Here is a 22,652-nt window from a genome sequence, read left to right on the forward strand (position 1 = left end):
ATAAGTTAGGCACATCACTCCAGACTTCAGCACGACAGACAGCATTACCCAACCCAAAATGCAACAGGGAAATGATGTGGGATAGTTTTGTGTATGACCCAGAAACCTGCAAAACACCCACCTGCCAAGCACATATGGGTTAAGGCAGCAGATGCTCTGCTCTACTGTAGCAAAAGTGATCTAATGAAACTTTATAAGCAATTGCTTAAGACTTGCTCCAGATACCTTAACTTGATGCAGCATCAAATTGATGCTGATTAAAATTGGTAAAACAGATGGCATTACTGCCTCTGATCTCTTATTCTTTGGGGAAACGTCCCGAATAACCTCTCATGTAACTTGACTGCTCAGTAGTTGATGCCTATGCAAAAGTGACACTTACATGCAGAGGTACGTAGCCTTGTCACTTCAGGAGTAGCTAATGCTTGAAGCTAATAGCTTGACTGCAAAAAATTTACTGGATACCAACGTAATGTCAAAACTGGCTTCACATCATCAAGCCAGCTCAAATCAGGGGTACCCTCTTGAGGATTAACACATTGGCAAGCAGTCTGACACATGCTTCTACGCTACCAGAAGCAAACAGTCAGTAGTGCTCAAACAGGAAGTTTTTTAGGAAGAGTATTTGCGTAGACCTAAGCAATAGCAGCCTTTTCCCTTGTTTCTGGATAGGGAATCCCCGCTGCTTGCTGAGTTTTGACACTGGAATAAGCAGAAGAGAAAAATGCATAGTAGCTACCTGAACAGAGACCATACACGCAGGCACTTCCATTAAAATCACCTTACTTGGCAAGTTTTCAGCATCCTAAGTCTTGGTGTCAGAAGCAAGCAGCTTCTTCTTGAGAGTGGAGATATTTTGCAACAGGTTTGAAGGTCATAAGCATCACATGAAATACCTGTGCAGGTATTGAAAGTTTTGTGCATCCTCTTCAGACAATTAATTATAAACATATTATAAGATAATTAGGAAAGCAGATAAAACTGTGTCTGCTTCTTTTCTCATAGTCTTGTCCCACAAGTCCTAACAGGATTTATTTTTCCACTATTTACTAGTCGTTATTCATGAGTTGTTATCAAAGTATTTATGCTTAGAAACGATAACATACTTTTACCTTTTCATGTTTTAGAAGCCGAGTGGTCGTCAGAAACCTTTCTGCTGCCTCTCTGTAGTCCTTTGTTTCTGGTTTTAGTTCCACCACCTTGAGTTGCTGGGTTTGCATAGCATCCCGTGTTTCAGGGAGCACTGTGGCTTCTTGATCTTCAGGAGAAACACAATCAGTTACTCAAATCCCCTGCTTAAAGAGAAATAGGCTCTGCTACAACCCCCTCTGAAAACTTGTGCACCTAGCTTATCACTAGTGCCTGCTGGCTTTTGTCACCCCAGAGTACTTCTTTTAAAACCAATCAACCAAAGGAGCAGGGTGTTTCAGCTTCCAGGTTGTCACTGCACTGGCAGTTGATGTTCCTGAACGGGCACATGTCTTCTGAGTGGACCTCCACACCAGACGCTTTCCTTCTGAAGAGGAAAATTTGCCTTGTTTTGCAGGCTTTCAGACCACGTACTTTTCCATCCTTACTCTCCATTCACTGGGTTTGCCGTTCACCAGCTGAACTTGGTCTACAAATAAATGCCTCTTCTGAGGCAAGAACCCAAATTCACCATTTTTCCCTCTTGGTCACACAGAGGATATGGTAGCGGGTTGCTCTACTACCGCTCTACTGAATGTTTACTACATGCAGTAAACATGTATTTTCTCCCTCAGGGCAGAGGAAAGTTGCAGGTAGAGCGTTGCTCCTGATGAGGGAGCTCAGCGTACGGGCTGATCCCCCTCCTGGTGACGGGGCAACCCAGTTTTGGGGTGAGGAATCATCCTGACACTTACACCTGCATGGCGTTGAGGAAGCAGGGAGGAAGCATAGCAGCAGCAGCAGCGCTCAGCACACGCCTGACCTGGCAAGAAACCACTGCAGCCGGGGGGTTACTGGCAGACACGGAGGCTCTCAAAGGGTTTATTGCAAAGGGCTCCCGCAAAGGGAGGCCCGCGGAAAGGAGCAAGGTCCTGTCGGGCCGCGGCGCCTCTACTCCTCGCCCTCCTCTTCGTCCTCGTAGGAGTCCAGGCCCACCTCCTCGTAGTCCTTCCCCAGGGCAGCCATGTCCTCGCGTCCCTCGCCCACGCACCACGGTGTGCATGACACACACACCAGGAACGTGACAGCGCCTGGCAGCCCCGCATTTATCCCACAGTCCAGGTGCTGGGGCTGAGGGTGCTGTTGAGAAGGGGCTGGTCGAGGAAGAGCAGGAAGGGGCTGGGAGGAGCTCCCTCCAGCTCCAGCACCGTGATGTTGTTGGGGCAGCCGACACGCAGGACTGAGCCAGGCACAAAGAGGGTCTGCTGGGGCCCGCGGCGGGGCCAGTAGCGGCCCAGGTTGAAGCCGTTTATCCACAGCTGGCCCTGCAAGAGGGAAACAGGTCTGAGCCCTGCCCCTCTCCACCCCCTCATCCGCCCTCCTCGACCTTACCTTGCTCCAACCTGGGAACTTCACAAAGGTGTCCCAGGCAATGCCAGGGGTCTCAAAGGTGCCGGTGTAGAAGGCTGGCCCTGATCTGCCCCTACTGCTTGGTTGTGGCAGGGCAGCGTGGGGCCAGCCCTGCTGGACGGCAGCGTCTATGGCCAGGGGGTAGATGAGCCAGTTGCTGAGCGGGCTGGAGTCCAAGGAGAGGTTCCCCAGCAAGCCCTGAGGTGGAGGAGGGAAAATGAGGCAGTGGGGTTTGCCCTGGGAATGGGATAGGATCCCATGGGAGGGGCTGCACGATCCTGGCACCATGGGGTGGGTGCAGAGGAGGAGGGAGATAGTGCAAGGTTAAGCAGGGAGCAGGGCTCAGGGTGCCCGGATGGGGTCTGTGTGGGGTTTGGCTGTTCCCCCTCACCTTGAAGTCGCTGAAGTTGGCCCCGAAGCTGAGCCTGCCCATGTTCTCCAGGAGCACGTCCAGCGCGTCCCCTGCCCTGCCGGTCACAGGCAGCGTGCTCTGCCCGTCCCGCTCCAGCGTCCCCTGGTACTCCTGCAGGCACAGGGTCAGCGCTGCACCCCAGCCCCACCACCCCACACGCTGCCAGCACACCGTCCCGCTGCCTTCTCCCCCCAGAACCAGCACAAGGCTGCCCCCAAGGGGACATAAATGGGACATTGGGATGCCCTTTGGGGGCTCTCAGCACCCTGCCTGTCCCCAAGGTCCTGGCCCAGCACGTCCCTCCCCAAGGCACCCCACCTTCTGCAGCATCACGTAGCCACGGTCGCAGACACCGTGGGGAGGAGCGCTCAGTGGGGCTGGGGCCGGGATGTCGCGGGGCAGCTGCGTGTGGTACAGCACGAAGCCGTGGGTCTGCAGGGCAGCACAGACAGGGGAAGGGGGCTGCCGTGAGCCCCTTTCCCCCACCCCAGGGTCTCCCTCGATGCGCCCCAGCGCACCCAGCCCCTCACCTGCTTTATGGCCTCGAAGGTGAGGGGGAACTGGCTGCGGATGGGCCCGGAGGGGGACAGGACATCCAGGACGTCCAGGAGATCAGCGTACTGCAGGGAAGGAGGGCAGCTGGGCAGCTGAGCAGCGCCGGGCAGGGGCCACACAGCCCCCAGAGCCCACACTCACCTTGCGCAGATCCACCCGGCCGTAGGCATACTTGGGGGTGGCGGGGGGCATGGGGCCCACGGGCAGGGGCTGGAACTGAAGGGCGGGCTGTCAGGGGGCCCGTGGGGCTGAGGTGGCCCTGGGACCAGCAGGGAGATGTCCCTGCCCCACCAGGTCCTCCCATGCCTGCTGCTTCCCCCTCCTGCCCTGCTCAGCACCTGGCTGATGACCGTGCGGATGGCAAATAGCTTCTCTGTGGGGTCACCAGCCTCCGAGAGCGGCGCATCGTAGTCGTAACTGGTGGTCACTGGTTTGTACTGGGCCTTTAAGTCAGCACCTGGCCAGGGAAGCGATGGGCGCTGCGGGAAGGGGCTCTCCGGCACAACCTGGCCCCCAGCCCCGGGCTGGCCGCAACGCAATGGGGGCATGACCCAGCACTGGGGGGCTCGGGGTCCCTGCCCACGGACAAAAGGAGTCCCCAAGGGGACAAGCTGGGGCTGGGGGCCAGCCAACCCCACAGGGGTCACCTGCCAAGGAAAGCCCCCTACCCCAGTACCACTGTGCCCCCAGGCAGCCCCCACTCACCGCTCCAGTAGGCGAAGTTGGTGCCCCCATGGAACATGTACCTGCGGGACACCAAACGAGTGTGCTCAGCACCCACACCGACCCAGACCCCCCACAGCCCCATGGGGCCCATGCTGTGCCCCCCACCCCAGCTGGCTACTTGCATGTTGACGTTGGCCCCCAGCCGCAGCATGTCGGCGAGTCCCCGGGCCACCTGTGCGGCACTGGTGCTGGCGTGCGCGCCCCCCCAGTAGTCCAGCCAGCCCGTGTAGTACTCGGAGTTCACCTGGGGGGGCATGGGGCTGTCACCAGGCCTGGGGACCCCCTCCCCAGTCAGCCCAGCCCCCCAGCTCACCCCCTCCCGCGGTGCCTCACCAAGGGGCCCCTCGGCTCGACGCCGCGCTGCGCACCGAACGCCTCCGTCAAATTGGAGCCTGCACGGGGAAGAAGAAGGGAGGTTGGAGCAGGAGGGGGCCGGGACCCCGCTGCCCCCTCTCCTCCACCCCGGAGGCACCTGGCCCGAAGTCGACGGTGGCGTAGAGCCCCTGCAGGGTGCCGCAGCGCAGCTCCTCCGCCTGCGCGCCGTCGGTGGTGAAGAGCAGCACCTCGCTGCCCAGCAGCGCTCGGAAGGAGCCCAGCAGGTGCCGCAGGTAGTTGTAGTCGCAGGCGTAGTAGCTCCCGTATTCGTTCTCCACCTGTGAGCCAGGCACCATGCAGCCAGGCCCCGATGGGCACCCAGCTCCCCCCCATCCTGGGGGCAGCCCCGCAGCACCCCACCTGCACGCTGATGATGTTCCCTCCGTTCTGGTAGAGCCGAGGCTTGATTTTGGGGAGCAGGACGTGGAGCCAGGAGTCGACGGCTGCCAGGAAGGCTGGGGGACAGGGCGCAGCTCAGCCCAACTGCAGCCCCCCTGGCCCAGCAGATGGAAATAATTCAGGGGGGGCACTGGGAGGGGGGGCAGCACCGCTGCTCCAGCCCCACACCGAGGCTCACCGGGGTCGGAGGAGCGCAGGACGATGTCTGATTGCCACAGCAGCCATGCAGGCAGGCCGCCCTAGGGGAACACCCACAGCAGAAGGAGAGACAGACAAACTGCTCGGAGAGCCCCAAAAGTGGGTGACCCCCGCCGCGCCCCCCTGACCACCCCTCACCCCCAGCACGGGGCCATGGGGCCAGGGCTCACCATCTCCCACTCGGCACAGATGTAGGGCCCCGGGCGCAGGATCACCAGGAGCCCCAGCTCGGCCGTCAGGTCCAGGAAGACTTCCACGTCCCGGTCCCCAGAGAAGTCATACACCCCCGGCAGCGGCTCGTGGTAGTTCCAGGGCACGTAGCTGGGGAGACGGGGCCAGGCAGGGGAATCCCAGGGGTCCCAGAGCTCAGCGTACGGGCTGATCCCCCTCCTGGTGACCATGCAACCCGGTTTTGGGGTGAGGAGTCGCCCCGGCACTTACACCTGCAGGGCGTTGAGCCCGCTCATGTACATCTTGAGCAGCCGGTCGCGCCAGGCGGGGCGCGGGACGCGGGCGTAGTGGATGCTGCCCGAGACGTAGCGGAAAGGGACGCCGTCCCTAAGGAAGCAGTCGTGCTCGTAGTCCAGCTGGAAGGAGCGCGCCGGGGCAGTGGGCTGCGGGGAGAGGCAGGGCTGTGCAACCCCAAAACCCCCTGCACGGACCCCGAGGACCCTTCCTCGACACGGGGTGAGTGGCAGGGCCATATGGGAGGAGATGGTTAGGGGTTGGGGTGCAGGGGGGCGGGGTGTAGGGGGTTGGGGGTCTATGGGATTAGGGTGCAGGGGTTGGGAGTCTATGGGATTAGGGTGCAGGGGCTGGGGATCTAGGGGACTGGGAGTCTAAAGGGGTTGGGGTGCAGGGGGTTGGGGTGCAGGCGGTTAGGGGTCTATAGGATTAGGGTGCAGGGGTTGGGGGTGTAGGGGACTGGGAATCGAAAGGGGTTGGGGTGCAGGGAGTTGGGGTGCAGGGGGATTGGGGTCTATGGGATTAGGGTGTAGGGGTTGGGAGTCTATGGGATTAGGGTGCAGGGGTTGGGGGTCTATGGGATTGGGAGTCTAGGGGGTTTGTGGTGCAGGGGTTTGGGGTGCAGGGGGTTGGGGGTCTATGGGATTTAGGTGCAGGAGTGTGGGGGTCGAGGGGTTTTGGGGTCTGGGGGTTTTGGGGTCCTGCACCGACCTGGGCACGCAGCAGCCCCGCAGCCAGCAGCAGCAGGACGAGGCCCGGCAGCCCCATAGCACCGGGCAGGGCGCGGTGCGGAGCCGGGCGCCGCTCTCCCCGTTCCCCACGGGGGGGGCTCACAATGGCGCGCCCACCCCCTTGGCCACGCCCCCTTTCCCCAAACCCCGCCCCCTTTCCCCTCTAGCCCCGCCCCCCGCGGGTGGTGGCGCGCCGGTGACGCGCGGCCCGCGGCGATGACGCGCGCGGACGATGGGGCAGGCGCTGTGCGTGTGCGCGCGCGGCACCGTCAGCATCGGGGGCGCGCGCTACCTGCTGCTGCACCGCCTGGCCGAGGGGTGCGCACCGGGGGGGGGGGGGCTGCGTTTGGGGGGGTCCCGAGCCCGCAGGGGGCCGGGGAGGGCTGCGGGGAGTGGGGCACCCCATAAAGGGCACCCCATAAAAGGCACCCTGTAAAGGGCACCCCATGAAGGGCACCCCAAAAGGGCACCCCCTGCTCCCCTGCCCTGGGGGTTGCCCACCCCAGACGGTGCTCGGTTCCCCCCGCAGGGGCTTCAGCTGCGTGGACCTGGTGGAGGGGCTGCGCGACGGGCGGCTGTACGCCCTGAAGCGCATCGCCTGCCACGACGCCGAGGACCGGCAGGCCGCCCTGCGCGAGGCGGAGATGCACGGGCTGCTGCGGCACCCCAACGTCCTGCGGCTGGAGGCGCACTGCCTGCTGGAGAAGGGTGCCAAGCACGAGGCCTGGCTGCTGCTGCCCTACGTGCAGGTGAGCAGGGGTGCAGCCGCCGCCCCCGGCCCCTGGGCGCACGGCGGGGCGGTGGGGGCGAGCGGCTGCTTGCTTTTGGCAGGGGGGGACCCTCTGGGGTGAGGTGGAGGCGCTGCGAGAGAAAGGGGTCTCCATGCCGGAGCAGCGCATCCTTCACATCCTCCACGGCATCTGCTGCGGGCTGCAGGCCATCCACAGCAAGGGCTACGCGCACAGGTAGGAGCCCACAGCCCTGCCCCGCCAACAGCTGGGGGGCTGGAGGGCACCCGGTGACTTTCCCCCCCTCCCCGCAGGGACCTCAAGCCCACCAACGTGCTGCTGGATGAGGACGACCGGCCCGTGCTGATGGACCTTGGTTCCATGAACCGGGCCCGCATCGAAGTCAACAGCTCTCGGGAGGCCATGGCCGTGCAGGTGGGTGCCCCATATGGGGGGAGCGCCCCTGCCCCGAGCCCTTCATCCCTTCACTCCCCTCTGCCTCTCCGCAGGACTGGGCTGCCCAGCGCTGCACCATCTCCTACCGAGCCCCGGAGCTCTTCACGGTGCCCAGCCAGTGCGTCATAGACGAGCGCACGGATATTTGGGTAAGGGTCCGGCCCCCCAGCCCCATCCCCATGCCGTGCGGTGTGGGGCTGCCCTGACCCCGACACGCTGCAGTCCCTAGGCTGCGTGCTGTACTGCATGATGTTCGGGGAGGGCCCCTACGACATGGTCTTCCAGAAGGGCGACAGCGTGGCTCTGGCGGTGCAGAACCCCATCACCGTGCCCCCATCTTCCAGGTGAGGCAGCGGGGTGGGGGGGCAGGTCCCGCTCCCCACAGCAGGGCCGTTCTGAGCCCTCTCCCTCTCTCCCCGCAGGTACTCGGCCGCCCTGCACCGCCTGCTGTGCTCCATGATGGCAGTGAACCCCCAGGAGCGGCCCAGCATCGACGAGGTCCTGCAGCAGCTGGAGGAGCTGCAGCCCACGCCGGCCGGCCAGGTCACCACGTGCATCTGAGCACAGCCCACCCCGCGGCGGCACAGGCTGAGCCGGGAGAGGAGCAGCTGCCCTCGGCCCTGCTTCCCCGCAGGGCTTGTTTCAGAGGGATTTCTGCACCCAGGGGAGAGCTGCTCCGTGCTGGAGGTGTGTTGGACTTGAAGCGTGGCCTTTGGCGGTGTGCTGGGGGTGTGCGTCCCAAACGCTGCTGCTGGGGGCTCGCACAGCCCAGGGCTGAGCCCCAGGACTGGTACACACGACCTGCTGCTAAACACAGGCGCTTCCAGAGGAGCAGGGTGTTCAGCATGGCACCCCGAGGGGGCACTCCTGCCCAGGGCAGAGCCGTGGTCGGGGCCCAGCCTGGTGCTGGAGCGAGGCAGGGGGCAGGCGAGACACGGCGCCTGCTCCACCGCCGCCCTCAGCGCCTACGTTGCCTTGTGTTTTGAGTAAAGGATGTTCTTTATTGCAGAGGTGTGGATGGCGTCCCTGTTCCTGCCGGGGCATTGGGTGATTGGGATGTGAGTTCTGGGTTGAGCAGCCAGCCAGAGCCCGCAGGTGCTGCCGGAGGGGAAGGGCACGGGAGGACAGCCCTGGCGGGTCGGTGCAGCCACAGCATTAGCATTAAGCAGGGAAAATTAATCTCCAGCCGCAGCGTGCCTGATGGATGAGAGTTAACACAAAGCTCCCGTCCACAGCTGGGGCTGGGCACTGCTGTGCAGGCCCTCCGAGGCAGCACCAGCAGGGGAAAGGGGCTCAGCACAGTGTAGACACAGGGCAGGGAATGGGCAGAAGGAGCAGCAGCCCAGCTTTATGGGGCAAGGACAGCCCTGGGACAGCAGGGCCTGCTCTGCAAACACCCCAGCGCTACGAGCACCCGCAGCCGAGCAGCTGGGAGGGCTCACCGGGACACACGGCAGGTGCAATGCCCACAGGCAGGGGGTAAAGAAAATAAACAATGCAGCCAAGTGGTTTCACAGGGAGCATTCCCCTCCTTTAATCCTCCACCACAACATGGCAGTAACGCAGCCACAGGGACTGACAGGCTGGATGCCCTCACAGCGTGCGCCTGATGCACCGCAGAGCTTGGGCACGGCCCTCGCCCTCTGCTGTGGCTGCAGGGGCACAGGGCTGCTCCCTCCTTCCAGCCCAGCCCACCCACCCCTCTGGCTGCACACGGGGGATGTCCCAGCAGCCGCAGATGTCCTCTCAGGCTGAATCTGCTCCTCTGGGCTCAAGGTACGATGCAGGGCCATCCACAGGGGGTAGCGGTACCCACCCTGCCCGGACCAGGGAGCGATACGGGATGTGCACTGCGGCCCCGGGGACACTTACCTGCGTGGGGAGCGAGCTGGAGCAGGAGCAGAGCATGGGGAGCAAGCATAGCAGCAGCAGCAGCAGCAGCAGCGCTCAGCACACACCTGACCTGGCAAGAAACCACTGCAGCCGGGGGGTTACTGGCAGACACGGAGGCTCTCAAAGGGTTTATTGCAAAGGGCTCCCGCAAAGGGAGGCCCGCGGAAAGGAGCAAGGTCCTGTCGGGCCGCGGCGCCTCTACTCCTCGCCCTCCTCTTCGTCCTCGTAGGAGTCCAGGCCCACCTCCTCGTAGTCCTTCTCCAGGGCAGCCATGTCCTCGCGCGCCTCGGAGAACTCGCCCTCCTCCATGCCCTCGCCCACGTACCAGTGCACGAAGGCGCGCTTGGCGTACATCAGGTCGAACTTGTGGTCGAGGCGAGCCCAGGCCTCGGCGATGGCCGTGGTGTTGCTCAGCATGCAGACGGCGCGCTGCACCTTGGCCAGGTCCCCCCCCGGCACCACGGTGGGCGGCTGGTAGTTGATGCCCACCTTGAAGCCCGTGGGGCACCAGTCCACGAACTGGATGCTGCGCTTGGTCTTGATGGTGGCGATGGCGGCGTTGACGTCCTTGGGCACCACGTCCCCGCGGTACAGCAGGCAGCACGCCATGTACTTGCCGTGCCGAGGGTCGCACTTCACCATCTGGTTGGCCGGCTCGAAGCACGAGTTGGTGATCTCGGCCACTGACAGCTGCTCGTGGTAGGCCTTCTCCGCAGAGATGACAGGGGCGTAGGTGGCCAGGGGGAAGTGGATGCGAGGGTAGGGCACCAGGTTGGTCTGGAACTCGGTCAGGTCGACGTTCAGGGCCCCGTCAAACCTCAAAGAGGCAGTGATGGAGGAGACGATCTGGCTGATGAGGCGGTTGAGGTTGGTGTAGGTGGGGCGCTCGATGTCCAGGTTCCTGCGGCAGATGTCGTAGATGGCCTCGTTGTCCACCATGAAGGCACAGTCCGAGTGCTCCAGGGTGGTGTGGGTGGTGAGGATGGAGTTGTAGGGCTCCACCACGGCAGTGGAGACCTGGGGGGCAGGGTAGATGGAGAACTCGAGCTTGGACTTCTTGCCGTAGTCAACAGAGAGTCGCTCCATCAGCAGCGAGGTGAATCCGGAGCCGGTGCCACCACCAAAGCTATGAAAAACCAGGAAGCCCTGGAGGCCCGTGCACTGGTCAGCCTGCGGGGAGAGAGAGAAGCATGAGATCGCTCTGGCACTGATCTCCCTGTCAACACCTGACTGCCCAGAAGTCCTTCAGGCCCTGCTCCACCCCTGCCACGAGCAGCTGCAGACCCCTCCCAGGGCACAGGGGGCTCTGACCCCCAGCAGGACAGCACAGCCCAGCCCCGGGGACACGTCCCTGCCAGCAGCAGTTACCCACCAGCTTCCGGATCCTGTCCAGCACTTGGTCGATGATCTCCTTGCCGATGGTGTAGTGCCCGCGGGCGTAGTTGTTGGCAGCGTCCTCCTTGCCAGTGATGAGCTGCTCGGGGTGGAAGAGCTGCCGGTAGATCCCAGCCCGCACCTCGTCTAGGAGAGATCGGGGAGAGCTGAGCCTGGTGCAGGCTCCTGGTCCCTCATCCTCCTCCCTGCTCCACCTGCCCGGGGCACAGCCCAGGACCCGGGGCCACCGCAGGCAGCGGGTTTGTGCTCCAGATGGAGGTGGCTGCCACCTCCCCGAGCAGGAGCTCTGCTTCTCCCACCCTTGGGAGCTGCAGTGCCGGTTGGGCTGGTTTCTCTCCGCACGCACGTGCAGAGCGGAGGCTCCCAGCACCGCTGCCTGCAGGACATTTCGGTAATAAAGCCTGCGTGGAGCTTTGGGGCTTCTCCTGGGGTTGCGGGGTTGCCTCTGGTTGCCCGCCCAGCCCCGTGCCACACAGCCCAGCCCCGGCACGCACCGATCACGGTGGGCTCCAGGTCCACGAAGATGGCCCGCGGGACGTGCTTCCCGGCGCCGGTCTCGCAGAAGAAGGTGGTGAAGGAGTCGTCCCCCCCGCCGATGGTCTTGTCGCTGGGCATCTGCCCGTCGGGCTGGATGCCGTGCTCCAGGCAGTACAGCTCCCAGCACGTGTTGCCCATCTGGACGCCGGCCTGGCCGACGTGGACGGAGATGCACTCGCGCTGGGGAGGGGAGGCAGGGTCAGAGCTTGGCACGGCGCCCTCCAACCCACCCCACGGGGGGCCCTGCACGGTGCCGGAGCCCCACGGCCACCTGCCGGGGAGCACCTCTTCCTCTTGCACAAGCTACGTGCCGCCGAGTGGCCCCACTCTGCCCTCGGGTTGGGACCTGGCGTTCCTCCCGGTGGCCCCAGCACCGCTGCGTGCCGCCAGCCACGCTCACGCTGCCCCGGCAGCCCCAGCCCCTTCCCCACGCCGTGGCAGCCCGATGAGCTGACGTGGGCACATTCCTGTCCCAGAGACACAGCCAGCACAGGGCAACCCCAAAATATCCCTGCTCCGGGGCTGGGCAGGGGGCTTTGGGGTACAGGGGCAGCAAGGGGACTCCCCTGGGGTCACGCAGCCCTGTCCCCAAGCTGCAAAGCCCTGGGGTGGGCAGCGGGCAGGGGACATGCTGGCGGCTCCCTGGCACCCCTGCCCCGGCTCTGGCACAGTTTTGGGGACGGGGACGGTGCGGCACCGCCGCGGGCACCCCGGGGAGGGCGAAGGGCTCCAGCCCCGGGGCACGGTGCCGGGGGGGGCCGGGGCCGAAGGGCAGCGGGGCCGGCCCGGGGCAGGGCGCTGCGGCTGCTGGCACGGCCCCGGCCTCCGCCGGGACTCTAAATATAGCCCCGGGCCCCCGGGACAGGGCGCAGGCGGTCGCCCGCTTTGGCCAGCGGCCCCTGCCCGCACCGCCACCGCCACAGCCCCCTGGGACGGGACGGGACGGGACGGGGCGAGCCCCCCGCTCCCAGCCCCGACGGGGACCCCCCGGGGCAGCGGGGGGGGGACCGAGCCTTGCCCCCCGCCCCGGTGCCCGGCTGTCGCCTCCCCCCGGCACCTGTCCCCGTCCGTCCGCCGCCACCGCGCACCGGGCGCCACCGGGGGGGTCGCGGCCGCCCCCTCCAAACCGGAGCCCCCTCCGCGAGGGCAGCGGGGACGGGACCTGGGGGACACCGGGGGGACCCCGGGGGGACCCCGGAGCGGCGGGGGGCGGCTGCCCCCGGGCAGGTCCCGGTGGGGCTGCCCAAGGTCACGGTAGGGAAGGAGGGGACGCGTGGCGAGGGCTCCGCCGTGCGCCCCCGCCGCTCCCGGGGCGCCCCCCCTGTCGTGCCCGGTGCCCGGTGCGCACTCACCATGCTGCTGGGGGGGGGGGCCCGGGCTGTCCCGGCGGCTCGGTGCGGCGGGGCTCGGTGCGGAGCTGCGGCTGCTGCAATCCCCGCCGCAGCGAACTTCTTATAGCGGGGAGGGGTCTGGTGCCGCCACGCCCCCCTCATTTGGGTACATTTGCGTGTGGGGAGGGAGGGAGCTCCCCCGGGGCAGCGGGAGCCCGCCTGGGTCCCTGCGCACCCATGGGGGGGGATCTCAGGGTGCCGGGGCTGTGGGCATCAGCAGGCAGGGCTCGGCCACGGGGCAGGTGCAGCAGCCCCATAACTGCTCGGCCACCAGCCCCCCTCATCCCAAGCTCTGCTGGGAGCTCACCCCCCACCCCCAGAACTCCAGGGCTGTGGCACCTGGGTCCCCAGAGCAGGAGGAAAGAAGAGAAACAAGTGAGAGATGAGGACTGGGTTTGGAGACCGGGGTGCCCCAAAACAGCCCTTGGCCATCTCAGCACTTGGGGATCCTCAGGCCAGGGGCTGCCCTTCCCTGAGGGTTATCAGAGTGACTCTTTGTGCCTGCACACAGAGAAACCCCTCGGGGGGAGTGCAGCCCCCCCGGGGCCAGGGCTGGTGCTGCTGCTGGCGATGGGTGAGCCGCTGCCAGCCCGGCTGGCTGGGGAAAAGCAGAGCCCAGCACTGCAGCCTTGTGCACTGAGCAGGGCAGGGAGAGGGCTCTGTCCTTGCTGCCAGGACACGGTCTCACACAGCACTCCCTGCCCTTGGGGACAGGGGCTCTGCTACCTGGGAATGTGCCAGGAGAAACTGCTGGGTACCCCCTGCAGCGGGGTCTAAGGCAGAGGTGCAGGGTAGCCTTCAGAAAAAGGAAAAAAAAATAAAAGGAAGAGGAGCTGTGGTTGTGTCTTTTGCACTTCTGGCAGCAGTCAGGTCTCTCCGAAGGCACGGGGAGAAGTTACCGATGCAGTGGGATCACTCCTGGGGAAGCAGGGTCCTTCCTCGCCCCACACCCAGCCCTTGGCAAGGAGCCGTGGGGAGCAGAGCCCAGCACGAGGGGCAGCAGCTCCTGCCCTGGCGCAGCGGCCAGCACCGCTCAGTCTGAGCCCGGCGCTCGGACAGGGGGCACAGCGCCAGGAGCCACGGGGCTGCCCTGCGCACTGGGACGTGCGCCTGGCCCCGCTCCAGGAATCGGTGCGGCCCGCTGCTGGCTCACACTTTCCCCTCCAGCGGACACGGGTGCATGCCGGGAGCAGGAGAGCAGTGGAGGACAGCCCCTGGGGGTCAGCGTAGCTGGAGCGTAAGCGATAAGCAGGGAAAATTAATCCCAGCGTGCTGGATAACGGGTAATACAAATCTCCCGTTTGCAGCTGGAGGAAGGAGACGACACTTGGATGTTGGGGCACCAGGCAGCACAGGGAGAGGTCTCAGCGTGAGGCCAGTGGCAGAGCCGGGCTGGGGGCAGGCAGAGGCACTGCGTGATGGAGAGCCAGAGCCCGTGGGTGCAAGGAAAAGGCTGGCAGCAGCACTGCCCTGTGCTGACAAGGAGGGAAGAAGGGAGCTGCTCCATCAGGATGTGCCTATGGCACCCCCAGAAGCTACCGTAGGAGAGGCATAAAATGGAACCGAAAGTCATGGGGGCTCCTTTGAAACCCTCTGGCATCAGCTCCAGCACAAGAACAAGGCCAGGCTGTTCCTACTTTAATCCTTCTTTCCAGCTGAGTTCAGCCTCCTGGGGTGCCTTCCCAAATCCCTGCTCACAGAGACCAAGAGCGCACTGAGAAGACTCAAAACTATTGCAGGCTGCTCCAAGGGGAGACATTTCCCTCTTCTTCCTCGCCCTTTGGATGCAGGACCAGAGCTGGGTTTCTTTCCCATCAGAGCATCAGGTTTCCTCCTGATCCCTTTGCTGGACATGGCTGGGTTTTTAACCAGAACATGCTGAGTGTCCTGTCCTCGTCCCCCAGCTACGGGGCTCTGAGCTGTGTGGGGAGCGAGCTGGAGCAGGAGCAGAGCATGGGGAGCAAGCATAGCAGCAGCAGCAGCAGCAGCAGCGCTCAGCACACACCTGACCTGGCAAGAAACCACTGCAGCCGGGGGGTTACTGGCAGACACGGAGGCTCTCAAAGGGTTTATTGCAAAGGGCTCCCGCAAAGGGAGGCCCGCGGAAAGGAGCAAGGTCCTGTCGGGCCGCGGCGCCTCTACTCCTCGCCCTCCTCTTCGTCCTCGTAGGAGTCCAGGCCCACCTCCTCGTAGTCCTTCTCCAGGGCAGCCATGTCCTCGCGCGCCTCGGAGAACTCGCCCTCCTCCATGCCCTCGCCCACGTACCAGTGCACGAAGGCGCGCTTGGCGTACATCAGGTCGAACTTGTGGTCGAGGCGAGCCCAGGCCTCGGCGATGGCCGTGGTGTTGCTCAGCATGCAGACGGCGCGCTGCACCTTGGCCAGGTCCCCCCCCGGCACCACGGTGGGCGGCTGGTAGTTGATGCCCACCTTGAAGCCCGTGGGGCACCAGTCCACGAACTGGATGCTGCGCTTGGTCTTGATGGTGGCGATGGCGGCGTTGACGTCCTTGGGTACCACGTCCCCGCGGTACAGCAGGCAGCACGCCATGTACTTGCCGTGCCGAGGGTCGCACTTCACCATCTGGTTGGCCGGCTCGAAGCACGAGTTGGTGATCTCGGCCACCGACAGCTGCTCGTGATACGCCCTCTCGGCCGAAACAACCGGGGCGTAGGTGGCCAAGGGGAAGTGGATGCGAGGGTAGGGCACCAGGTTGGTCTGGAACTCGGTCAGGTCAACATTCAGGGCTCCATCAAACCTCAACGAGGCGGTGATGGATGAAACGACCTGGCTGATGAGGCGGTTGAGGTTGGTGTAGGTGGGGCGCTCGATGTCCAGGTTCCTGCGGCAGATGTCGTAGATGGCTTCGTTGTCCACCATGAAGGCACAGTCCGAGTGCTCTAAAGTACTGTGCGTGGTGAGGATGGAGTTGTAGGGCTCCACCACGGCGGTGGAGACTTGGGGGGCAGGATAGATGGAGAACTCGAGCTTGGACTTCTTGCCGTAGTCAACGGAGAGTCGCTCCATCAGCAGTGAGGTGAATCCGGAGCCGGTGCCACCTCCGAAACTGCGAAACACGAGGAAGCCCTGGAGGCCTGTGCACTGGTCAGCCTGCGGGGAGAGACAAGGGAGAGTCTTCCACGCACTGCTATTGCTAGAGGGAAGTTTCAGAGTTTTGCTTGGGCTAATGCTGCCCCCTCCCAGCACACAGCAGGGCTTGCTGCATGCTCCCACCTCCATCACAGTGATGGATCCCAGCCCAGGGGACACGTCCCCGCCAGCAGCAGTTACCCACCAGCTTCCGGATCCTGTCCAGCACTTGGTCGATGATCTCCTTGCCGATGGTGTAGTGCCCGCGGGCGTAGTTGTTGGCAGCGTCCTCCTTGCCGGTGATCATCTGCTCGGGGTGGAAGAGCTGCCGGTACACTCCTCCCCGAATCTCATCTAGGAGACGTTAGCACAGTATCAGACACCATGGGGGAAGGTGGCAGGAGACACGCTGGGGTGCTCCTAGCACTAGTGACCACCATCACTGCCCACCTGGGGTGCGCAGAATGGAGCAGGAGAGCAGTCAGTGGGGGCCCCCCCGTGCCACACAGCCCAGCCCCGGCACGCACCGATCACGGTGGGCTCCAGGTCCACGAAGATGGCCCGCGGGACGTGCTTCCCGGCGCCGGTCTCGCAGAAGAAGGTGGTGAAGGAGTCGTCCCCCCCGCCGATGGTCTTGTCGCTGGGCATCTGCCCGTCGGGCTGGATGCCGTGCTCCAGGCAGTACAGCTCCCAGCACGTGTTGCCCATCTGGACGCCGGCCTGGCCGACGTGGACGGAGATGCACTCGCGCTGGGGAGGGGGAAGCACGGGACAGAGGTCAGCAGGGACCGCGAATGCAGGTGTTGAGGTGCCCGAGCCTCATGAGCCTGTTCATATCACACCACCCTACAGCACGGTGCCTTAATCCCTGCCTGCTGACCTGACGAAAACCCCGTGCTCTATCTCCCATCACTGCACTGCCCACCTCAGGGGGATGGAGACCCATTTCCCAAAGCCCTGGAAGCACCCAGGGAGCACCTTCTCCATTGCACAAGCGCTCATGCAGCTGAGGCTGGGGTCCCGCAGCAGCTGGCATGCCCCCAGCCATCTGCTGCTCCTACAGCAGGGCTGCGGGCTGAGGTGGCACAGCACTGCCTGAACCCCAGAGCTGGGGGGTGGCAGCGTTGGGAAAGGAGCCCGGCACAGGGGGAATTTGCAGCAGTGAATGGTTGCCATGCTTGGAGGCTCCGCTTCCCTAAATTAGCTCTGGAGTGGGAGGCGTTAGCTCACTTTGCAGCTGAGCTGAAGGGCTGATGTGGGAGGGTCCCCTACAGCGCAGTGCCTTGGGGAAAGTGCAGCTGAGGTCAGTCCTACAGCCGAGGTCAGTCCTACAGCCTCCTTCCTCCCCTCCTTCCCTCCAGGTGAGGCACCGCGGAGGCTGCAGCCCTCTCGATGCGCACCAAAACACTCGGTGCCTCGGCCCTGTTGTTGCCAAGGGTTGGATGCGTCACCAGGCACAGCCGAGGCAGAGGAGCATCCAAACCAGACCGGATTTCCAGAGCAGCCAGTGCCCCGCTGTGAGTCAGCTGGCAGGAAGGCGCTGGAGCCATTTTGTGCACAGGGGTACGGCACCGACGGCCACCCCGGGAGGCAGTGCGGGTCACGGCACGCACACCCTGGCTCTGAGCATCTGGGGAGCTGTCGGAGCTGCTCTCCCGAGGCTGCAGTGGCAGGGATAAGCGTTGGTACCCTTGGTGAGGAGCAGAAGCCCATCTCTCCTTCCTTCCCAAAGCTGAGAGGAACGAGGAGTTCCCCTGTCCCCCCCAGCAGCTCCATAAAGGTTTGGTATCACAACGAGCCAACGGGGAGGAAACTCCAGGACCCCGGCAGAAGCGTGCAGCCAACACCAACACTGCTGTAAGCACCCTGGGGTGGCCACGAGAAAGAAGACACGGGACAAGGCTCCTCGCTCTGCCTCCCCTCCCCAAAAAGCCTGGGGCAGCAGGCAGGACACCGGGGCACCCCGCACGCCCTACACTGGCACCACAGCAGCAGGGCAGGGGGCGAAGCCGGGGCTGGATCCCAGAGCTCAGCTGTGGGGTTGCAGCCTGAGCCCGGCAGCCCGGGCGCAAAGCCGGCACGCCGTGGGACCAGGGGCTGTCAGAGGATGGAGGAGGAGGCGCGGTGAGGGGTTCAGCCAAAACTCGGGGCTCCCCGCACCTCGTCCAGCAGCTCCCAGGGCTGCAGGGGGTGCTCGGAGGAGCTGGGGCGCGCCTGGGTGCGCGCAGGAGCTGGGGACAGGATGAAACCCGGCAAGGGCAGGGGGGGCGCGCCGGGTGCGGGACCCCCCCGGCCACTGCCCGGACACCCCGGGGGGACCCTGCCCGGGCTGCCCGGCTCCTCGGGGCGCCCCAGCACTCACCATGCTGCCGCTCTGCTCCGCACCGCTCCGCACCGCCTCTCCCGGGGCTGCCGCAGCTCCGCACGCCCGGCCCGGCCGCGCCGCCGCCTTATACCGGGGGCGGCACCCTGGGCTCGGGGCGGGCGGCCCCGCCCGCAGCCTTTGCATAAATTCGTGTGCATCGCCCGTATTTCTCCTCGGTTTGTATAGGTGAGGCTGGGCGCAGAGGCAGGGCCGCCGAGGGGCAGCATCCCCAGCCCCCTGCCTGGGGAGGGGACGCGGGAGGGCTGCGAGGCTGCCCCTGCACCCATCCGGGCTGCTCCTGGCAGGGGGGCTTCCAGGAACCTCATGGGGGGGTTATTTACTGGGTATTTTCTTTGCTGGGACTCAGTGATGTCTGCTCCATCCTACCCCCTGCCAAATATTTGCAGCATCCACCGTGCTGCAGAGCCAGCCCCGCCTCTGCCTTAATGAGTTGTCACTGAAAGGCGCTGTCATCTCGCAGCTCAGGCGGAAAGCCGAAAGCTGGACGTAAATCCCCCGCTCACAAGGGTCCTTCTGTGTGCCTGAGTCACCTGCACGGTGTCACCTTCGCTGCTGGAGAGGTGCCGAGTGGCTGACGGCAGCGGTGCGGCTGTGCAGGCTGTGCCAGTGCGTCGGTGCTGGCTGGGTGTCTCCTGGCACCGTCCCGACTTTTGCCAATTAAATCTGGGGCGTTCATAGCGTGAGTCTTCGCGGCACAGGTTGGGACACAGGCAGCAGAGCTAGGCAGCGAGCGGCCTTTCAGGAGAGCAACAGGGCTTGGGCAGTTCACCCAGCCTCGGAAGATTTGTTTGATAATCCCCTGGCACCTCGGGGTGCTAAATGATGCGATACGTCTCCGAGAGGTGCCGGGATCTGCTGCTGGTAGGGAGCTGGGGGTGAGACTGCACTGATTCATCATCGCTGTGAGTGCGTGCTCGTGGTGAAAAAATATCATTCAGCTGCTGGTCTGTTAGGAGCAGGCTGGCAGCGAGTGACGAGGGAGCCATGAGCAATTCCGAGCCACGCACGGCCACGCACCTCCCATCTGAGAGCACCGAACAGATGTCTGAGCCTTTCGGAAATGCTGCAGAGCAGCTGGATAAAGCCAGGCAGCAGCGATCAGCCGGATCATCGGGGCTGTGGAAAGTCACTGAACTGATGTTGTGTTTGACTGGGAAACAAGCAGAAGGTGTAATGACAAGCCCAACAAAAGGCTAACGTGTATTTATCCCAAGGATGTATTTTCAAGGAGCAAGATCCAGCAGTGGAAATTTTTTTTCTTTCATCAGTGAGTCAGAATTCAGCAAGCCCTTGATGGAAGAATGAGAAAAACAGGTTGGAGGTAGCGCAGGTGGCAGAGCCCCTGCTTGCTGCTGCCCGCACAGCCTGGACACAGCTATGTGAGGAGCAGGAGGAGGAGGAGGAGGAGGAGGAGGAAGGGAGGCAGCACACATGTAACATTTTGCAGGTCTGCAGTGTCTCCAAGAAGGGCAGACACTGCCAGGGACTCGCCACTCACAAGTGCCCCGCAGTCCTTGCAACAGCCCCCCCGCCCCCGTTGTTTATGGCACTACATTTAGAGAGTGGACGTATTTCTTAGTTCCTGATTTACGCCAAACAGCCCTTTGTTGCAAGTGATTATGAAAGGTTGTCTCTTGGTGTGAAAACACCCTTCTCACCAGAGAAGTGCTGCTGCAGTAGAGGAACTGCTGCCAACAGGGCTGGCCGGCCCCAGCACCAAACCTCTTCCAGAACCCTGTTAGCTGGTCCAAGTGGACCAAGCTGAGACTCAACAAAGGCCTTAAAGTATCTTTAAAGCAGATGCAGATAGGAAGGGATCTGCTCAGGTGAGAAGACAGATGTCTAAGACCTGCTGGCTGTAAGGGTATCAAAGCACTGTCACCCCCGGGGCCAAGGAGCCTTCCTTTGTGGGTGTCCTCAATAACCAGGGGTGGCTTCTGCTGCAGAGGAGCGGATGGGCTGCAGAGCACTGAACTGATCCGGGAGGAGCTATCTCTGCTGGGGCTGAGCTGGAGCAGCGTAATTGCTGGTTCAGATCAAATGAAGCCAGTTGTGAAATGCCTGCTGCATGGCCCGCAGCGCGCGCCGTGTTACAGGAACAATAAAGCTAATTCCAGATCTCGCCGCAGTCCTAAGCCCTGACTCACCGGGCGGCAGCCAGGGCAGGGAGGCGCTCCCAGGGCCGCAGCCTCTCACCCGTGCTCGTCCCCAGCCTGCAAGGCTACGAGGGCCGGGCGGACGAGTCGGGACTGGCCGTCCCCGGGGTGCTCCAGCCCTGCGTGAGCAGCCTCCCTCGCTCAGAGGCTGGCTGCGTGTCACCGCCTTGCCTCACCTCCTGGGAAAAGCGGCTACACACCCACGGGAGTGAAACAAAACCCAGGCTGGCTAATTGCAGTGACTTCATGTTGGGGCTCTGAGCATGCCTGGCGTGAACCAGCTGCCCCCGGGCAGGTGATGGAGGGGCTGAGCCCGCCCAGGTGCCCTGCGCTCATGGGTACAGGCAGCAAGGAGGAGTCAGCGCTGCTTTCCCCTGCCCTCGCACCACTGGGAATAGGAGGGCAAGGAATCCTGCACGGCCAGGTGATGCTGGAACCCCTGGAGGGGCTCACTGAAAGGGGTTTGGACAGCCGTGTGTAAGGGGTTTTCCACGCTGTGTGCAATGCAAGCAGCTTGTCAGCCAGCGGGCACGCTGCGAAAGCAGCCTGGAGTCCCGCGGATTGCTGCAGAGTCGTTAAAAGCGGAAGGATGGTGCTGGCGGCTGGCCAGACACCAGAGGATTTCAGAGGGAAACAGTTAAGGAGATAAAAGATGCATTTAATAACCGGGGCAGGCAATGGCTCCTGGGGCGCTCCCCTCTCCAGCACGGCTCCAGCCCGGGGTGTCCGACTGGGTCTGTGTGGAGCCAGGAGCTGGACCCTGTGATCCTTGTGGTTCCTCCCAGCTCGGGATATGCTGCCACCACCTCACCAAGCTGTGTTATCCCGTGATTTTCTTAGCAGCCACTTCCTTTCACTGTGGGCTGTGAACCCTGGGGACTGCCCACTACAAAGGCCCCAGCAGTACATCTTCTGCCTGACAAGCACAGATTTGCTATTGATGCACCCGGTGCATCCTTAGCAGTGCAGGATAATAAACAGGCTGGCTTGGCGTGTCCAGTAAATCCTGTGGTAAAACACAGAAACCAGCTCTGGAAGGCAAGGATGATGCCTCCAGCAAGCTGCTGTGCTCCTCTGCTACCTGCACCGTCCGAAAGCATCTCCTTGAGGAGCCTCTCCCGCTGCAACGTTGTCCTTTGCTTCTTCCCTGGGACAGGAAAACAGACTATTCTAGTCCTCCTTGCAGCAACGTTGGGATTTATTTGAACTCTGTCACCATCATCTCCTGCCAGCTCCCAAGTAAGGGTGTTGTGCCAGCAGTGCAGATCTGCATCAGCCAGACGTGTAATCATGCTGGAAAAAGACAACACATCTGCATCGCAATACCTGCCCTCCCCGGGACAAGACTGCTCGGTATTAAACACATTTCTTCAGTCTTTAATTCTTTGCTGACACAATCCAAACTAATTCTTCTGCTATTTTTTTCCCCTCTGGCTTTATCAGTAATCTAGAGTTTTCTGGTTTGACTGGCTTATTTTCCTAACTCTTGCAGTGATGTCAGATTTACTTTCTGATTTACTAACAGCTCTCCAAGACCCTGTCAGATCCATTAATAATCCCAGTGTGGCCCTGATGAATTGGAAACATTAATTTTAGCAGGTGATGCTTCACTTGCTGTTTTGTGATGGGTGGTATCAGAACTACAGCCTTCTCCCTCGCACCCACAGCATTGCACTGCTGTTTAGGCACCAATGGCTATGGAAAACAGCAGAATGCTGAAAATCCCCCTCACCTCTCCTGGCCCTTTGGGGATTTAAGGATTTGAAGGGGCTTGGGGCTTGGGAGCATGTGGGCACGAGCATGTTGGTGTGTGCATGAAATCAGCTGCGGTGCTGCCTGGGCACATGTGTGCGCTCATGGCAGATAACCTACTTAATCACGCGCTCCTGCCACCTCCGCCTGCCGCAGACTCTGCTGATTTAAAATCTGCAAACACCTCAGTTTTGCCTGGGCTTGGCTCGGGCAGCAGCCCTGGCGTCAGCGCGCACGAGCAGCCCCGCGGGGTGGTGCCTCGCGTACACAGCCTGGGTCTGTCGGGGTGCTGAAGCCAGCCCAAAGCAGGGCCCTGCTTGAACAAAAGTCGCCCTGCCGCGGCTGTTTCTTGCTTCTCCATCCTTCTGCACTTGCTCCTGCTGAAAGCACCAGGATGAATTTTCCCTCCTAGGTTTGGGCAGGCTGCTGGGGAGAGCAGGGTGCTGGGAAGCATGGACACAGCTGGCTTA

The 22,652-nt window shown here is 62.9% G+C and overlaps 4 protein-coding genes across 11 annotated transcripts; 1 reads left to right on the forward strand and 3 right to left on the reverse strand.

Annotated features, from left to right (window-relative positions):
• Window positions 1-1,979: 1,979 nt before the first annotated feature.
• GLB1L (galactosidase beta 1 like) lies at window positions 1,980-6,544 on the reverse strand. 7 transcript variants are annotated; one of them, XM_068687609.1, is made up of 17 exons: window positions 6,380-6,543; window positions 5,645-5,835; window positions 5,374-5,524; window positions 5,184-5,244; window positions 4,967-5,061; window positions 4,704-4,884; window positions 4,565-4,623; window positions 4,354-4,475; window positions 4,211-4,251; window positions 3,844-3,962; window positions 3,647-3,721; window positions 3,481-3,570; window positions 3,304-3,382; window positions 2,930-3,061; window positions 2,659-2,736; window positions 2,521-2,600; window positions 1,980-2,453 (listed from the first exon to the last, which is right to left on the reverse strand). In XM_068687609.1, the coding sequence occupies exons 1-17, from the start codon at window positions 6,434-6,436 to the stop codon at window positions 2,235-2,237; spliced, it is 1,830 nt and encodes a 609-aa protein (XP_068543710.1). In that variant the 5' UTR covers window positions 6,437-6,543; the 3' UTR covers window positions 1,980-2,234. The 7 variants fall into 7 exon arrangements, with proteins under 7 accessions (XP_068543710.1, XP_068543708.1, XP_068543709.1 ...); XM_068687610.1 differs by having other exon boundaries at window positions 2,308-2,453; window positions 3,269-3,382; window positions 6,380-6,542; XM_068687607.1 differs by having other exon boundaries at window positions 2,521-2,736; window positions 3,269-3,382; window positions 6,380-6,542.
• Window positions 6,545-6,559: 15 nt separating this feature from the next.
• On the forward strand, window positions 6,560-8,286 carry STK16 (serine/threonine kinase 16). The gene is made up of 7 exons (XM_068687631.1): window positions 6,560-6,717; window positions 6,929-7,148; window positions 7,231-7,364; window positions 7,442-7,562; window positions 7,637-7,732; window positions 7,806-7,927; window positions 8,006-8,286. The coding sequence occupies exons 1-7, from the start codon at window positions 6,632-6,634 to the stop codon at window positions 8,142-8,144; spliced, it is 918 nt and encodes a 305-aa protein (XP_068543732.1). The 5' UTR covers window positions 6,560-6,631; the 3' UTR covers window positions 8,145-8,286.
• Window positions 8,287-9,574: 1,288 nt separating this feature from the next.
• On the reverse strand, window positions 9,575-12,902 carry LOC137859013 (tubulin alpha-5 chain). 2 transcript variants are annotated; one of them, XM_068687622.1, is made up of 4 exons: window positions 12,761-12,902; window positions 11,366-11,588; window positions 10,849-10,997; window positions 9,575-10,646 (listed from the first exon to the last, which is right to left on the reverse strand). In XM_068687622.1, the coding sequence occupies exons 1-4, from the start codon at window positions 12,899-12,901 to the stop codon at window positions 9,675-9,677; spliced, it is 1,485 nt and encodes a 494-aa protein (XP_068543723.1). In that variant the 5' UTR covers window position 12,902; the 3' UTR covers window positions 9,575-9,674. The 2 variants fall into 2 exon arrangements, with proteins under 2 accessions (XP_068543723.1, XP_068543724.1); XM_068687623.1 differs by having other exon boundaries at window positions 12,757-12,865.
• A 1,935-nt stretch (window positions 12,903-14,837) lies between these two features.
• Window positions 14,838-18,412, reverse strand: LOC137859012 (tubulin alpha-4A chain-like). The gene is made up of 4 exons (XM_068687620.1): window positions 18,251-18,412; window positions 16,416-16,638; window positions 16,094-16,242; window positions 14,838-15,909 (listed from the first exon to the last, which is right to left on the reverse strand). Exons 1-4 carry the CDS (start codon window positions 18,395-18,397, stop codon window positions 14,938-14,940), a joined length of 1,491 nt encoding a protein of 496 aa, XP_068543721.1. The 5' UTR covers window positions 18,398-18,412; the 3' UTR covers window positions 14,838-14,937.
• Window positions 18,413-22,652: the final 4,240 nt, after the last annotated feature.

Source organism: Anas acuta, chromosome 6, assembly GCF_963932015.1.
Source record: "Anas acuta chromosome 6, bAnaAcu1.1, whole genome shotgun sequence".
NCBI classification, from domain to species: domain Eukaryota; kingdom Metazoa; phylum Chordata; class Aves; order Anseriformes; family Anatidae; genus Anas; species Anas acuta.